The sequence below is a fragment of the Protopterus annectens genome, chromosome 15.part0, assembly GCF_019279795.1.
Source record: "Protopterus annectens isolate FY-2018-M chromosome 15.part0, PAN1.0, whole genome shotgun sequence".
In the NCBI taxonomy this organism is placed as follows: Eukaryota; Metazoa; Chordata; order Ceratodontiformes; family Protopteridae; genus Protopterus; species Protopterus annectens.
In genome coordinates this window covers 531,133,427-531,150,680 of record NC_056749.1, presented here as the reverse complement: position 1 = coordinate 531,150,680, position 17,254 = coordinate 531,133,427, and the positions used below count along the sequence as shown (strand labels likewise).

The window sequence follows — 17,254 nt, the reverse complement described above, 5'->3', positions numbered from 1 at the left end:
AATAAGCTCTAGGCTTGCTTGGCAAAGGTCTGTTGTGCGATGCATAAAGAAAGGAAATAAATTCTGAAAACCACCTAAAAAGGGTTGTGCGATGCATAAAGAAAGGAAATAAATTCTGAAAACCACCTAAAAAGGGCAACCTTAGAAACTTTTTGGCCTAAATTACTAGACGCATAGAAAATACACAGCTCTGAAACTTTTCTAAAGGCTATGGTTATGTGAATGTAAAAGCATAATTGTCTATTCACACCCAGTGTCATGAAGAATGTACTCTCCGTTGTTGAAATTATTGAGAAAGAATACTGGAAGATGAATGGGGGTGCAACATGGTAGACTAAAGACTCATTCAGAGTGACACGTTTTATGGAACACTAAACAAGGGGCTGATGACAAAAGTACATGAAGCTCCGAAAACTTTATAGAAGTAATAGCTAGCAAAAACAGAGCTTTCCAGGAAAAGAACATCAAAGAAGCAGAAGCTGGTTCAAACAGATAATTGGTTAAAGCCTATACAGCCACAATTAAATTTAAAGAGAGAACTGGATTTCTGATAGGAGTTCTGAGCCAAAAGGCTCCTCTGAGAAATGCTTTAAAAATGTGTGAGGTGAGAGGGCATTCCTGATGTCCCACATGAAAATTAGAGATTTCTGCTAGTTGCACTTTAACTGTGGAGAAACTAGATTTGGAATTGAATGAGTCTGCTAGGGAGTGGATGACATCTGGAATATGAGACTAGAAAGGACCAACAATTTGTGAGGAAGTCCACAGCACAAATGTCTTCCATTTACTATTATAAGTCCTGTGGGTAGACTCCTTCTGGGAGTCTGTTAAAGAATCTGCCCACCTCTAAAAAGAAAGATCTGTCATTGACCTTTACTAGAACTGGAGAAACCAAGCAGTTAGTTTCAGGCTGTGGAGATACAGCTGAAGTTTCTGGAGCAGTGCAAAATAAGATCTTAAACTAGATCCAGAATCCATACAGTGTCCTGAGATGAGGCCTCAGAAGTGAAAAACAAATCTATCTGGGCCAAAGGGGGGCTAATGGGATGACATCTGCCTTGTGTTTCATTCCTTTCTGTATGAACCTGGGGATAAGAAGCAAGGGTGGAAAGAAAAAGAAGTCCAGGAGACCATTACTGGGATCCAGCATCCCTCAGTGACCATCACTGAGGTGGGACAATGGTGAAGTAACTGCTGCATTTGGGGTTGTATGAGGACACAAAAAAGATCACAGCAGGGAACATCCCAACAACTGAAAATCTGGTTAGCTACTACTGGATTCAGGGACTACTGCTGAGCCTGTCCACACAGTGAATGAGAACTGTTGCTATGAGAAAGTAGTGTGAGGTTATCGCCCATTGCTAAACTCTCACTGCTTCTCAACATAAGGGGTAGGACCTGGTCCCTTTCCTTGTTTGTTGATGTACGAAACTACAGTCATATTGTCCGTTTGGAAAGAAATCAAACCCAGAGGAAGGTAATCCTGAAGCTCCTATAACACAAGGTCGACGACCTTCAACTCTACGACACTGATGTGGATTGTTAGCCTCAATGTCAGTCCATTGACCATGGACCATTTTCCCACTGCAATGCCCCCATCCCAACAATAAGGAGAAGGTATCCATGGTCACAACTGCCACAGAGGATGGTGGAAGGAAAGGTCTGCTGGAATGGATTACTGGGGAATTTGGACACCACAGTAAATGTTTCTTGCAGGAATGAGTTATGATAATCAGTCTGGAGAAAGGATGCAGACATCAAGACCACTGTGAGCTATACTATTACAATGGACAATGCCATAAGCTTCAACACCTTAAGAACTAGAGCCTCAGCGGGGGATGAAGCATGAAGGAGAGTTTGCACTGCCCACTTCAAAGTGTGAATTCTGTCTGGCAGAAGGAACATTATGGACAGGGCACTGACAAGATTACAGCCTATGAAAATAATCCTCTGAGCTGGTTGAAGGCTTGACTTCTGAAGATTTTTGGAGATTCCCAGGACTGGTACAGTTTGAACAAGTAAATTCTGGCCTCTCTGACAGAGTCAGCTGTGGGAGCAGCTAGGGGCCAGTCATCCAGATTTGGAAAGATCCTGTACTAATGAAGAAGTGGGTGAGCCATTATAACAACATTTGGTAAACACTCTGACACAGAATTGGTAATGGCTGGGTCCCAGCCATAAGTGAAGGAACTCTCTTGGCTCTTTCACAATCTTGATGTGAAGGTAAATGTTTTGATGGTCCAAGTGAGCATATCCAGTCCTTTGCCCTGAGGTGGGATAGACTTGACTGCAACATGATAGACTTGACTGCAACATGACTATTCTGAACTGGGTCTTCTGCACATATCTGGTTATGGTCTAGTATAAGCCTGAGATCCTGCTTTTTTTTTGGAACCAAAAATAATCTCAAATAAAACCCTGACTCTCTCTGGTTTAGTGGAACTTTCTGGATGGCTCTTTTGGAGTGCAATGAAGTGATCTCTCTCTCTCTTACCACCAACTTGGCCTGATGGGGTGAGACATCTGGCAGTAGCTAACTCAGGTTTGGGGGTGTCATATCTGGCAGTAGCTAACTCAGGTTTGGGGGTGTCATCGAAGAGCTGGTGGATATACTCCCTTTGACTCATTTGTCCTACGTGATAGCCACTTGCAGCACTGGGTAAAGGGACAGATTACCCCAATTGCTCCTAGAGATCAGCAGTCATGCAGCCCTTCAGAGATGTGGCTGCCAGTCTGAGAAGAGCCCATGTTATGTCTGGTTTTGTGCACCTCCTCTGCCTATGGGCTATACCACTAATGGGGCTGCCTCTGCTATGATGCTTCATACTGTTAATGTTTCTGAACCAGAGTGACCATGGTTCCTTTTGATTCCTGCTTTATGTTCTCTGAGGGACCTCTACCTTTACTCCTACGGCACAATCAGCTCTGATGTTCTGCTTGCACTTCTGCATCTTTTCTTTCACCGATGGACCAAATAAAGATGATCAGTCAGAGGGGGCATTGGTGAAAGACACCTTGAAGTGGTCTGTGAAATCACACAGAAGCACAACCATTTCAAACACCTCATAGCCACGCTATCTGCCCTTGCTGCTCCAGCCACCGCACTGTGCATGAGGTGAATGAAGAGGTTCATAATGCTGGACATGACTGCCAAGTTTCCTTCCAGTTGTTTACTATTCACCAATGTCACATGCTTTCAGAGTGGTTATAGTCTGCAGAGCTACAGCTCTCTGAAAGCAATTTACATAAGTGGCACATATCAGGCCCCTTAATACAAAACTGCCCAAAGCATATGCCCACTTCCCCAATCTATCCATCACCCAGGACTCTTCACTGGGACAAGGCAGAGAAGTTGAATCATCTTTCAGCTCTTTCTTATCTCATTAAAACTGAGTGCACCTCCAGGTGTTTCTGCAGTTACCTCCTACTGACACCTCTTTGCGTTAAATATTGTTTGTTCATATTTGCATTAATAATTCCAAAACCATGTTACATACAAGCTATCAGAAGATTTCATCTTAAAGCATACATGATGACAAATGCAAATGTATTGATATCCGATCTCTGACTACTACAGTTAAAGAGATATGGAATAGTATTTGTACACTGTTTATTTGTATTGTAATAATTTCATATTTCTCTAAATATCTCAACATTCGGATAACACAGACAGAACAGCATAGCCTCAAATGAAAGCTCACCGCTGTATGAAGAAAATCCTTCTGGCATATGTGTCTTGCTGGAATAGTTACTGAGATATCATAAGCTGTTTACACAACATTACAAAATTAATATTTACTGTCTTTATTTTAGCTTATAAAATCCAGTTTAAAGCAGCAAACTGAATGAATGTCACTAACGTAAAGGTTAATTTATCTTAAACAGTTTGTCATTACAGTTTTCTAATAACACTTAAATTTCCAGAGATACGAATATTCGTTTGAACTGTAAGGTGATGACTTCATTTTTTTAAAAGCTCAAGCCACTCTCACTGGCAGTTAAAAGTACACACACAAAAGAGATGCACTGGAGGGAATGAGTTAACTGCTACCATTACACTGATGGAATCGACCAAGGGGGAAGTTTGCAGAGTGCTGCCTGTCAATTTTCGTGGTAGTGACTCATGTGTCTTGTCTCCTACCATGAACTCCTAACTGCCAGATCAATTACAATGTCTGTTGGAAGGACCAGTGAGAAAGTAGATGGGGTCAAACCTTAAGTATCAAAAAGTACTGCCTCATCCTGGGGGGGGGGGGTCAGGCCAAATAAGGTGTCTTCAGGAAGGAATTGCGGTGAGAATGAATGGCAATGTATGGAACTGGCAATGACTGACTCTGATCCTGTATAGTGAAGATACCTTCTGGATAGCTTTGCAATCTTGATATAAAGGTAAGCATCTTGAAGATCTGCTGGGCATAACTAATCTCCTACTTGTAGCCATGGAAGAACTGCTTTCACTATGACTACCTAGAACTTTGTCTTTTTTATGTAATGGTTTGGGCCACTTAAGATATAAAAATGTTTGTCTTCTTTAGCACAAAAAAATAATCCAAAATAGGCACCGGACCCTCTCTGGACTGGTGGGACCTCTTGGATGGCACTTCCCTTTTTTTTTTTTTGAAAGCACTGGGAAATCTCCTGTGTAGCTACTCGCTTTTGTTAGGATACCACTTCTGGGAGAGGTGGGGATGACTGCCTGGGAGCTTCTATGAAATGAATTGTGTAGATTCTAGACATTATGCTCTTCATTCAGATGTTTTATGTGATAGCCAACTCTGATACCAGGTAAGGAGCCTGTCAACCCTTGACTGCCTCCAGAGTGGAGCAGTCAAGCAAACCCTCAGGGGCACTGGGGAGGCTTCCTGCAGGAAGGATCCCTGAATCTGCAGACTTCGCTGCTTCTGGACTGTCTATGGAAGAGGCCACTGCTGCCATGGGTGCCCTATCCTAAAATAATTAAAAGGGCAGATGCTGATATTTTCCAAATCAGAGTGCTTTGGCACCATTCTAGTTTCCAGAAGATCTCTGACGGTTTTCAAAGTAGACTCCAATGACAGATAAAGTTTTTCCTTCCTGTTAACTTTTTAGTAGTCTTTTCCTTGACCTTCGGACCAAAAATGAGGTCCCATTATAATGGTCATTTTTGAAGGATGACATAAGGCTGTCTTGTAAAGTAACACAGATGGAGCCAGGCATTGCGACACACAGCAGTGCTAGTATTTGCTGCTCTGTCCCCCCCATCTGCTGCACTGTGTAGCAGCCTCAAGAAAAAGTTAGAAATAGCATGGTAGCCTGGTAGCCACATGGGACTCAATTTGCTTCCAGGCATCTGAGATCGGAAATCTTCACAGAATGTCCATTGACTATGCCAACAGTTCGCTCTAGAGCCTTGCTTAAATAGTTAAGCATCTGGAGGACACAGGTTTACAACGCAAAGGCACTCTTTTCAAAGCCTGAAGCTTTGTTAATGTCTATAAATAGTATTAAGCAGGATAACTACATTAAACAACAATACTGCTGTCAGAAATTACAAACACAGAAAAACAGAAATCGATATGAATCCTAAGACTATCTACTAATTAAGCACTACAGAAGGAAAGTGATAAGGAAAATTAGGCTGCTGCCTAACTTGGGGAGCAAGGGAGAATACTGCAATATTTTTTTTTTTCCCCAAGAGCAATAGCTATATTGTAAAAGGAGAAAATCTTACAAAAAAACTGAAAATGCTATGGAAGCACACTGGAGATCATGTCTGCAGCTGAAAGGTGAAAAATAAGGTGGGGAGCTGAAAGGACATAAATGCATTGTGGGAGAAGGGAGGTGCTCAAGCTTTGCAGTGAGTTGAATTAGTTACTGGCTTGTTTCAAAGTATGCCTCCTCAAACATGGTATACTTAAAGAAGGCAAAATCAAAACTTCTAGCACTTGACATAACATTGCTCAAAATGGACTACAGTATAAATATCAGATAACTTTTTTAAACTGAATTTTGTTTTTCAAAAGAGATCAGGTAACATTTTAGCACAACAGCATTTTCAATTTAAATAACTTAAATGGCTAACAAAATTAATAACTGTAAATTTAAGACTTAGAAATCTGAAACTATACATCCTACCTTTACTGGAAATTTAAGTTGATTGTACACCTCTGACACAAGCAGATTGTGGCTTAGTGTTTTCCTCATCTTCATAATTCGAACTATAGCAGCATCAATCTGGTATTGCCGGTCTTGGAACACTCTCTCTGTTGTGCTAGCTTGTTCCTCTACCTAACAGTACAAAAATAACAGAAAGAAAAACTACGGCTTAGATACAATCAGATACAATAAGGTTGTGGTTTTCTCATGCAAAAGCCCACGAGCACCCCAAAAGTATTTAAATAAAACCAATTTTTTACACAAAACAGGCTCTGTGGACCCGTAAAGTGATGTAAAAGCACCAAGAGCATTTCAAACAACAGGTACAAATTTCAACTGGAAAGTTTCTCCTAAGCAGAGTACCACAGGTCTTGCAGACTCCACTGAGGCTAAAAATCAGTGTCAATGACAAAACCTTTAGGGGGTACAACTGCCAACTCTTCTTCAATACTTTCCAATGGTTAAGTAAACAAGGTACCAGAGAGCAGTCTAACATAAAAATAAAATTCCTCAACTTCAAGGGGGAAGGAAAGCAGCCTGCATATCAGCTATGCACTATACCCACAATTACTTGAAATTCTATTTGGAATCCATGTTAATCTGTTTTTTGAAGCACTCTCATCCAAGCAGATATGAACTTCACAGAATATGACATGGGAAAGGAAATAAGTAGAAGACGAATCAGTTGATGGAGTCGAGCAGAAAAATATTATTCTACCAAAACCATCTCTAGAACTGGACTAAACTTTCCTGGTTGCAACAGTAGATAAAAGTGTGTTTAGTAGTACAGACTGTTGCAGAACAAATATCCTACAGATAACAGTTCTCTTAAGAAGTCATCTCTCTGCATCGATGAATTCTGAAAGAACCAATAAGCATCTTACTTCTAATGGTAACAGAAAAAAATGAAATGATAAATCCAGTCACACGGTCTTGCCTGAAATAGGTCTACTCTGCCTGCCATGAGCAAACAATTCTTTGGAGTGCGTGTCCCTGTCAGACAATGATCAAGGATTAATTTGCCATATAAAGTTTGGAAAACAGAGCTTCCACCTCTGCTAGACTTGTAAGAAAAAGGTGTGCAGTATGACTGAGAATAAAATGTGACACCACTGATGAAACTCTCACTCCCTGGCGCTATGGGATATCACTCATTCCTCTCTCAGTGCAGATATTTTTGACACAAGTTCCCATACTGAGAAGTGTCACAAATAGCTTTAACAATTATCTTAACTCTAACATAGTTCCTGTGTTAAGAGATGCTTTCACCGAAGTCAGCTGCTCTGCAGTAATCCTCAAGTATGGATGTTTAACCAGGTGGCAGTTTCCCTCAACAGATGGCTAAGACTAACATATATAATCTAATTATACACAAGACACTGGATGGCAACAGAAAAAAGAACACTTATTTAAGTAAACTTAGCATAATGAGTTGATGTTTGAATGATCACTGCTGCATTAGCCTAACCTATATGGACTACATCCTGCATAGGACATAAAGGCCAGCCAGCTTCTAAAACTTCAGGGCACCTTCCACATGCCCAAATTGTTAGTCAACTTGAGCTTAACTGATTAAAAGACAGGCTTTGGAGCAAAGCATTTCAAGCTTTCAAGCCAACTGTGGGAGGGAGGTTGAGCCCTGACAGGACATTGCTTGAAACAACAAAAATCATTTATCAGTACCTTGCCACAAAAAAGTGTGTGTGTGTGTGTGTGTGTGTGTGTGTGTGTGTGTGTGTGTGTGTGTGTGTGTGTGTGTTTGGGAGGGGGGGGGTGGAGTGGCTACTGCAGCAATGACCATTTCAACATCTACTGTTATGGTAAAAGTTTACTTACGCAACTGTACTATGTTTTTCATTTTATCACTGCTGTAGTAGCCTTAGCTATATCAGTAGATTACCATAGCTTAAACTAACTGGAATGATGAAGGATGACGGGCCCAGGAGGCCCTTGAGAATGGTCCTAGTAAAGCCTGTCCTGACCTGGAGAAGAAGTCTAGCTTACAGCTTTGTAAAAGTGTGCACAGAGGACCACGTTGCCACTTCTAGAACAATTACAGCATCCAATCCTTTCCAAAAAACTAATGAAGTCAAAGTCCTGATAGGGTGAGCCTTGACCCTGCCTGAAATAGTTTTCTTGTGGTGGGAATAACAAAAAGCATCAGCACACGACAACCATTTGAAATACTCTGACACAGGTTTGTCCTTTTTTCATACCTTCACAAGAAATGAACAAATGATCAAAGGTTCTGAAAGATGCTGTTTTGTTCAGACAGTAATGAAAAATTATATACTGCCTTCTGTTGGTTTCTTGCTGTTACTTGTATTTACATGCATGCATACCAAAGTATATTTAACTATTTATTGTGATCAACTAGTCTTATTACTGTATTGTACTAAGTACAATAAATACACGGAGACACCGCTTCAGTTAATACGCTTTACTGTTACATTCTCCTTTAGGATCTACAAGCATGCAACACAGATGCTGTCAGCTCTCTATGGCAAATTCTCAAAGCTTGTTTATACACACTCATATTTATATCAAAAAGTCTGATATTTTTCTCAAAGTCTGATGTATACCAGTTCTTTCTTTGTATAACAGCTTTCCTTTGTTCTTCTAATTTATGCTTTGTCCTTGATTCAAGTTTGGTGGTCCAAGGAAACTCAGTTATCTGAAACGTGGTGTTCCAGCACTATCTGTTATCTTGCTTGATGTTACATCTCTGTACTTCGTTGATGTCCTTCCAGCTGCCATTTGCGCAGTTATTTTTACAGACTGTTTCTCAATAACATACTCTTTTACATGGATGCCAAAATCTAATTAAGTTATGCCAGCACACTTACTACTTATTTTTCAGCATTTTATACTATTTCTAAATTAACCCTTTATATTTCATATAATTCTTGCAGCTTTTTATTCCAGCTAATAATCATGCTAGCAACAGTTTGAAAAAACAGTGTATACTAAATAGAACAGAGTATTAATATTCTTTCAAGTAACAGTTGCCTGTGGACATCAAGGTATGAAGTATCCTTTCTCCCTTGGTTTTAGGTTCTGGACTGAAGATGGAGATGGACAGCTTGGTTTAAGGTAAACAGTGACACCACTTCATGCATGAACAAAAGATTACTTCTTAAAGAAACCCCATCTTTGGGGAAAATGAGATGAGGCTGACACCCCACGAAAGCTTGCTTCTCAGATATTCTTCTTGAAGAGGTCAGAATAATAAGTAATGCTATTTACTATGTTAAGAACATCAAGTCAGCCTGATGAGCTATCCAAATGAAGCAAGACTTCGTTTAACACAAAATTTAGACCCAAAGACCCACCTTTTTCCTAGGAGGCTTGGTATAAAACACTCTTTCAAAGATATTTTCACATGAGATTGCATAGAAAAGACAGGGATCTACGGGCAGACAAGCTGAAGTGGCTGACAAATGAACCTTGATGGAGTAAAACAGGCCAGAAAAAAGTAATTCACACAAATAATGTAGAACCAAAGAAACACTAGACCTGTATGGATGTTGGCTCTTCTCTTGGCACCAACTAGAAAACCTTTTCCATTTACTAATACATGAGTGTCTAAGAGCAGGTTTTCTTGCCTCCTTTAATACCTACTGAACATCCTTAGAAAAAGAGACACTTAAAACGTATTAAGATTCTATCATACAGGCAGTGATTTGCAGTTATTTGGGGTTGGGATGTATCAAATAACCTTGTCTTGTGAGTAGGTCCAGTCTGTGAGGAAGCTTGTTAATTGCTCCCGGCCACTTCAAAATAAGGGAGAAAATACAAGATGATGTTCAAATTCTTCACTGCTGCATTAACCTATGGGGTATCCTGCCAAGGATACAATAACCAGGCAGCTTTCATCCCCTCCACACTCTCACCTTGGCCCACTTCTACACCAAGCCCTTTATGGAGGGAGCTATATAAACAGAGTCATTAAAAATCTTCAGGACTATTTTGCCTCTAGCCAAAAAATAGGAAACTCATTCTGAACTAAACCAAGATATGAATAACCAAATCTAACCTCTTTCCCACTAGAACTATGTACAAGGAAGATGGTGGGTGGGTGCGGCTACTGCAGCAGTTAAGAATCCAAACATCTACTGTTATAGGTAAGTGCAACTTACACAACTGTAATATGTTCATCATTCTCACTGCTGCAGTAGCCTATGGGTAGACTACCACAGCTTATCCAATTTAGGAAGAATAAGGGTCCAGGAGCTTCTGGAGAATGGTCCTAACAATGACAGCTCTAGGCCTGGAAAAGGAATCCAGTTTGTAGTGTTTTCTAAATATATGGGCTGAGGATTATGTTGCTGCTTCTAGAGACCACCCCTTTCCAGTATGCCACTGAAGTCATTAAGGCTCTAGTGGAATGTGTCTTACCACCTGGAATAGATTTGCCTGGTGAGAATAAGAAAACACAGCAGCAGACGACAACCACCTGGAAACAGTCCGTTTAGACATGGGTTGAACTTTCTCTGTCCCATAACAGGAAATAAATAGCTGGTTAGGTTTCCTAAAGAACTTCGATAGTATCCCAGTTACCTATGTGCATTAGTGTGTGTAGAATTTTTTTGCCTTTTTTCAGGATCTGGATAGAAAACAGGGTGATTGATGGCCTGAATCATCATACATTCTTAAACAACCTTGGGCATGAAAAAGGGGTTTGTTTATAAAGTGACCCTTATCTTTGTGAAATAAAGAAATAGAGTTCTCCCTCCATGACAGCTTGCAATTCAAGACAAATTTATTGACATATAAGAGAAATACATAAAGCAGCTTTCCAAGTGAAGATCTTTATGTCATTAACAGGTAGTCATTGCATTCACGTAGGTTCATAAGGAGACAGTCAGTTTTTCCAGCACAAAATTCAGATTCCCAAGGAGGAGGAACCTGTCTATGTGGAGGTTTCAGCTGTAAAACTCCTTTTAGAAACTGTTTCACAACAAACAGAGAAGAAGGGGGGGGTCCATTGGCAGACATGCTGAAATGTCTGCAAGATGAAAATTTAGAGAAGAATAAGAGACTACAAGATGATAGCAAAAGTACAGTTTTGTACCTACCATAAATGTGGATGTTCGAGTGCTAATACAGCTGCAGTCATAACAGATGGGTTCTCCTGCCGTCAGGCGGGTCCTCGGTCAGGCAATTCCAAAGTCTAGGTCCGGCGTCGGTTGTCGTCACTTCTTCCCTGACGTCAGTGCGACAGGGGTATAAAAGAACCAGCCAACGCCATTTTCTTCAGTTTTTCTTGCCCCAGATGTCAGGTGCCCCCAGAAGGAAGGCAATACATAAATTTGTGTAATAAAGCAATGCAATATAATCAAAATACAGTAGTTGCAAGCAAATACACCATAAATGAATACCCCAATCAGGTTGTATGAGGAGGTGTTAGCCAATAGGCCTGTCCCAAGCAGGGAAGGAGGGAGGGAAACCTGGACTGCAGCTGTATTAGAACTCGAACATCTACATTTATGGTAGGTACAAAACTGTACTATGTTCATCGTGCATACAGCTGCAGTCATAACAGATGGGTAGAATCCCAAAGCTAAGAAGGGGTGGTAGGCACTAGGTGGAACTAGGAGGAGCCAGGATGCCCTGCAAGACTGCAGTGGCAAAGCCTGCTCTAGTTTTGGAGTATAATGGTAGGTGGTAGTGCTTGGAAAAGGTGTGCACAGAACTCCAAGTGGCTGCTTCCAAAATATCTTTGGTAGGAACTCCTCTGAGGAAAGCTGCAGAGGTAGCTGTGGCCCTTGTGGAGTGAGATCTGATGCCTGTAGGTACAGTTTTGCCATGAAAAGAATAGCAAAAGCGTATGCAGTGGGCTATCCATTTTGAGATGGTCTGTTTGGAAATTGGTTTTCCTTGAGCTCCTGTAGCATAGGACACAAAGAGCTGTTCTGATTTTCTGAAAGGCTTTGTTCTGTCCAAATAATAACGCAGTTGTCTGTGGATGTCCAAGGAATGTAGTAATCTCTCCCCTTTGTTTTGAGGATTAGGATAAAAGGTAGGTAAGTGTATGGCCTGATTCAAAGCTACCCTGGATACCACTTTTGGCATAAATGATGGATTGGTTCGTAAGGAAACTCTGTCCTGATGGAAGATGATAAAAGGCTGCACAGCCATGAGAGCTTGTAGTTCTGAAACTCTACGAGCTGAGGTAATAGCCAGAAGGAAAGCTGTTTTCCAGGACAAATATTGCAAATCTGATGAGGCAGCTGGCTCAAAGGGAGGCAAGGTCAGTTTTTCCAGAATGAAATTGAGATCCCAAGCAGGTATTGGTTGTTTCCTTGGGGGTTTTAGATTCTTAGCCCCTCTGAGGAACTGTCTTAAGAGAGGGTGAGAGAATAAGGGTGGATCAGTGTTGTATTCTGCAGAAATGGCTGAGGCATGGATTTTGATGGAGGAGAATGAAAGTCCACTGCTTAGCAGCTCAGCTAGATACTGTAGTATTTGAGGTAAATTCAGTTTTCCAGGATCCTGACCCTTTTTCTCATTCCAGACACAAAACCGTTTCCATTTTGCGGAGTAAGCTTTTCTAGTTGACGGACTTCTGGCCTCCAAAATGACATCCTGCACCTCCTTGGAGAGTAGGGTTTGCTGTGATGCTAAGGAATCTTCCATGTGGCTAGATTGAGTATTTTTAGCTGGCTGTGAAGAGATTTGAAGCTGTGCTGAGTCAGGAGAAGAGGCATTAGAGGCAGGGTCCATGGTGGGGAATGCGTCAGGCTCCTCAGGAGTGGGTACCAGTGTTGTCTTGGCCAGTCTGGAGCAATGAGAATCATCTTTGGTCTGTCTGCTCTGGTTTTCAATAGAACTTTGGGCAGCAGAGGAAGAGGTGGGAAGGCATAAACTGTCATTGATGTCCAACTGAAAGAGAGAGCGTCCACTATCCAGGCCTTTGGGTGGAAAATCCTTGAGCAGAATTTTGTCAATTGGTGATTTTTGTGGGAGGCAAAGAGATCTATGTCTGGTCTTCCCCATGCTTGGATCATCTCTGTAAAAACTTTTGGATGCAACTTCCATTCGTGTGGATCTGTCATATTTCTGCTTAGGTTGTCTGCTAGCGTGTTTTCCTTGCCTGGCAAGTACTGTGCTTGAAGTTCGATTTGTAAGTCCATGGCCATGTTCCAAAGTGACATGGCCAGTCTGCATAGGGGGTATGAATGTGTTCCTCCCTGTTTGTTTATGTACCACATAACTGTGGTGTTGTCCGTTCTTATCAATAGTTGACCTGGTTGCAGAAGGTCTTTGAAAGCTATAATAGCATTTATTACTGCTAGCATTTCCTTTTGATTGATGTGAAGGTGCTTTTCTTTTTGGGACCATTTGCCCTGAATGCGCCCCCCAGGCGTAGTCCGAGGCGTCTGTTGTGATGACTTGATTTGCTTGAGGCTTGCTGAATGGAAGACCTGTGTTTGTTTGGCATGCTTGAGCCCACCACAGAAATTCCTTTTGAAGACATGGAATTAGTGGTATTATTGTTTCCAAACTGTGGCTGTGTTGAGACCATAGGTTTTTCAGGTACCATTGAAGTTTCCTCATATGCAGCTTTGCACATGGGATTAGTAAGATGCAAGATGCCATGAATCCCAGAGCCTGCAGGATTTTCCTTGCAGTTAGCCTGGTGCAATTTGCTAGTGCTCTGAAGTATTGAGTTAGTTGCCCCTGCTTCTCTGGCATGAGGTAGGCCATCTGGGTGTTTGTGTCCAAGTTGACACCCAGGAAAATTATCTTCCGAGAGGGTATTAGTCTTGATTTCTTTTTGTTGACTGTGTATCCCAGAGAGTTCAACAACATTATTACAAAAGCCAGATGTTTCAGAAGAATGTGCTTGATGTCCGCTTGGATCAGGCAGTCGTCCAAATAGGGGTATATTTGTATCCCTTGAAGTCTGCAGTAGGCAATTACTGATGCCAGGCATTTCATGAATACTCTGGGCGCAGTAGATAAGCCAAAGGGCAATGCAGAGAATTGATAATGGTTTGAACCTGCAAGAAATCTGAGGTATCTTCTGCAATTTTGTCTGATTGGGACATGCAGGTATGCCTCCTTGAGGTCCAATGTTACCAGCCAAGACTCCTTGCCTAGCATGGGAAGAAGCTGCTGCAGAGTGAGCATCTTGAATTTTGGTACGAGAAGAAATGTGTTTAGGATGGATAGGTCCAAAATAGGTCTCCAATCTTTTCCCTTCCTTGGTACCAGGAATAGTCTGGAATAAAAACCTTGACCTTGTTCGTGTAGGTACCTCTTGAATAGCTTTCATGTCTATGAGATCTGTAATTTGCCTTTGTGCCTCTGCCCTTTGATTGTGTGGCAGGTTTGGCATGCCTCTCATTTTTGGAAGGGTGTGAAAATGGAATCTGTAGCCTCTGTTTATAATGTCCAGGATCCATTTGTCTTTTGTGACAATATGCCAATTTTTTGAAAATAATGCCAGTTTTCCTCCTAAGGGTGCTGCTATTTGAGTCTTGCTTGGCATGCAAAGGGGAAAGTCATTGGGCTTGCTTTCTGAATGGTTGCGAGTTATCCTCACCACCTCCTTGTGTAGGAGCTTGCCATTGTCTGCTCTAAACGATCCTTGGGATTGTCCTCTGCCCCTCGGGCGCCTGTATCTACCTCTTTGGGGTCTGTCCATGGCTGGAAAGGACCAATTTTTGGAAGGCCAATTTCTACTGAAACGTGGGGGTTGTACCTGTAGAAAATCTTTCACAGTTTGCATTGATTTAGCCTTTTCCTCCATTTTCCTTAATACCTCCTCAGCATTAGCACCAAATAATACATCCTTTTGTAGAGGGGCATCTAGTAATTTTGCTTTGACATGATCTGGTAAGGTTTGTTCCTTGAGCCAGGCATGTCTGCTTATGACTGATCCTATAACAGCAGCTCTACATGAGGCCTCTAGAGCATCAAAACCACATTGTAAGGTATGCTTACCCACTTGTTCTGCACTATGCATCAAATCCTGCAACTCCTTCAAGTCTGGTTGTTCAGGTTGTGACATTTTACTTTTCAATTGTGATAACAAAAACTGTTGGTATTTTAGCATATGGAACTGACAGTTTAATGCCCTCATGGTTAAGGTAGCCGAGGTATATACCTTTTTCCCCACCTTTCTAAGGATCTGGAATCCCTCTCGGAAGGTAATGGATTTTTAGCAGTGGAGGCCTTAATTCCCTTGGGGCCCTGTGAGATGGTTTCTGGGTCAGCAGCATGGCTTTTGTACAGAAATTGGTGTGAGTCATGAACCCTGTAGTACCTGTCAGGCTTAACTGGGGCTGGCATCGGTCTGAGGCAAGAAAAGCTTCCCCAACGGGGTACTTAGCTTTCAAGAAGACTTCGGTTTCACAATTTTCGTAATTTCAGGAGCTGGCCGACCGGCACTTGCGAACTGCTTCTGCTTCAGGCACCGCGCGGCAAGAAAGACTGGAGAAAATGGCGTCGGCTGGTTCTTTTATACCCCTGTCACACTGACGTCAGGGAAGAAGCGACGACAACCGACACCGGACCTAGACTTTGGAATTCGGCTGACCGAGGACCCGCCTGACGGCAGGAGAACCCATCTGTTATGACTGCAGCTGTATGCACGATGAACATCACAAATATCTGAGCACCATAGGGTCAAAGGTTCATAGGTGATTACTAGACTAATAGCACAAGAGCCTTTACAAGTGTAGCCAATAATACCCATATGACAATATTATATTTTAATTTCACAGATGCGGCATGGGGTAGTCAGGGTACCGGGTCTAAGGGACATGGGCATGACCCCAGGAGTAAATTTACCTTTCCCCATCCATTTATCCAAATTATTTTTGAAGAGAGTGAAGGACGGGTTTTGCTTTACGAAGATAGGAAGTTTATTCCATAGACGAGGTAGCCTCTGAGATACAAATCTGTTTCTCCAGCAAATTCTGTTAACAGTCACAAATATGGTTCAGGTCCATGGAATGTGTAACCCTTGTATAATTGTTCTTGTGAATGTGTAACATTTTCATCAGGGCTGAATCAGAGAATGCCTTGTAGGTCACGCACAAGTCCCCTCTCAATAAATTATATGAGAATGAGTAAAGGGATAGGGCCTTTAGTTGGTCTGCATAAGACCTGTTTTACACTTTGATTTTTTTTTTTTTAGTGAGAAATGTCCAAGGCTGCTCCAATTGGTTTAAGTGCCTGGTTAGGTACATGCAGAAGGGAGCACTGTATTTGATTATAGGCCTGATTAGGGCAAAGTACAATTGCCCTATGGCTTCCTTTGATCTTAATGTTACGCCTTTACTTATATGTTGATCCACACAGAAGGATTTCCTCACTACCATAGCTACCTGGTGGTCAACGTTTAGGTTACTATCTATCTGTGTTTCTAGGTCCCTCACGCTTTATGCAGAGGGACAACTGTTGCAGTACTCCAGTCCTCTGGGACAAAGCTTGTCCAGAAGTTGTGGTTAAAGAGGGATTCTAGTGGTACAAAATCCTTGATGGGTTTCTGGTCACTGGGTTAGGGACCAACTCGAAGATCTCTTCCACTTGCCAGTACATGACTTTCTAGTAGAGGCTTTTTTTGTCTCCTTCAATACCTGCTGCACGTCTGCCTAAAACATATCAAAATTGAATCATTCAGGCAGTCAGCTGAAGCTATTTGATGTTGGAGTGCATCAAACTTCCCTTATCCTGTATAAGTAGATTCAATTTGTGAGGGAAATTGTAGTAATTGCCCCTGGCTAATTTGAAAAGATGGAGGAACCAATTCTGCCAGAGCCAGAAGGGAGGCACCAGAATGATTTCTGACGTCTTTCTGAATCTTCAGAATTACCCTGGAAATTATTGGAAAGGGTGGAAATGAATTTAGGAACATCCCCAACCAGGGGAATTAAAGAGCATCTATTCTCTGGCCTGCTTGCAAGAATTCCTGGAATAGAATCTGGTTAGTTGTCTATCTTGAAAGGAGGCAAATAGATCTACTTCAGGTGTTCCCTACATATGGATCAATTCCTGGAAGATGTCTTATCTTCTCAGGCACTGTTTTGCTTTGACAAAATGTAAGATGCCTGAAGAGTTAAGGGGTGCCAAAATGCTAACTCCCAAGCTATAATTGCCGGTCAGC

The 17,254-nt window shown here is 41.8% G+C and overlaps 1 protein-coding gene across 1 annotated transcript in view; it reads right to left on the bottom strand.

Moving 5' to 3' along the window:
• CUL4B (cullin 4B) overlaps nt 1-17,254 on the bottom strand; it is a 3,236,793-nt gene that overhangs the window by 82,286 nt on the left and 3,137,253 nt on the right. Inside the window, exon 19 of the mRNA XM_044057336.1 lies at nt 6,115-6,267. Within this exon, the coding sequence (XP_043913271.1) occupies nt 6,115-6,267 (153 nt within the window). The remainder of the gene's footprint in view (nt 1-6,114; nt 6,268-17,254) is intronic.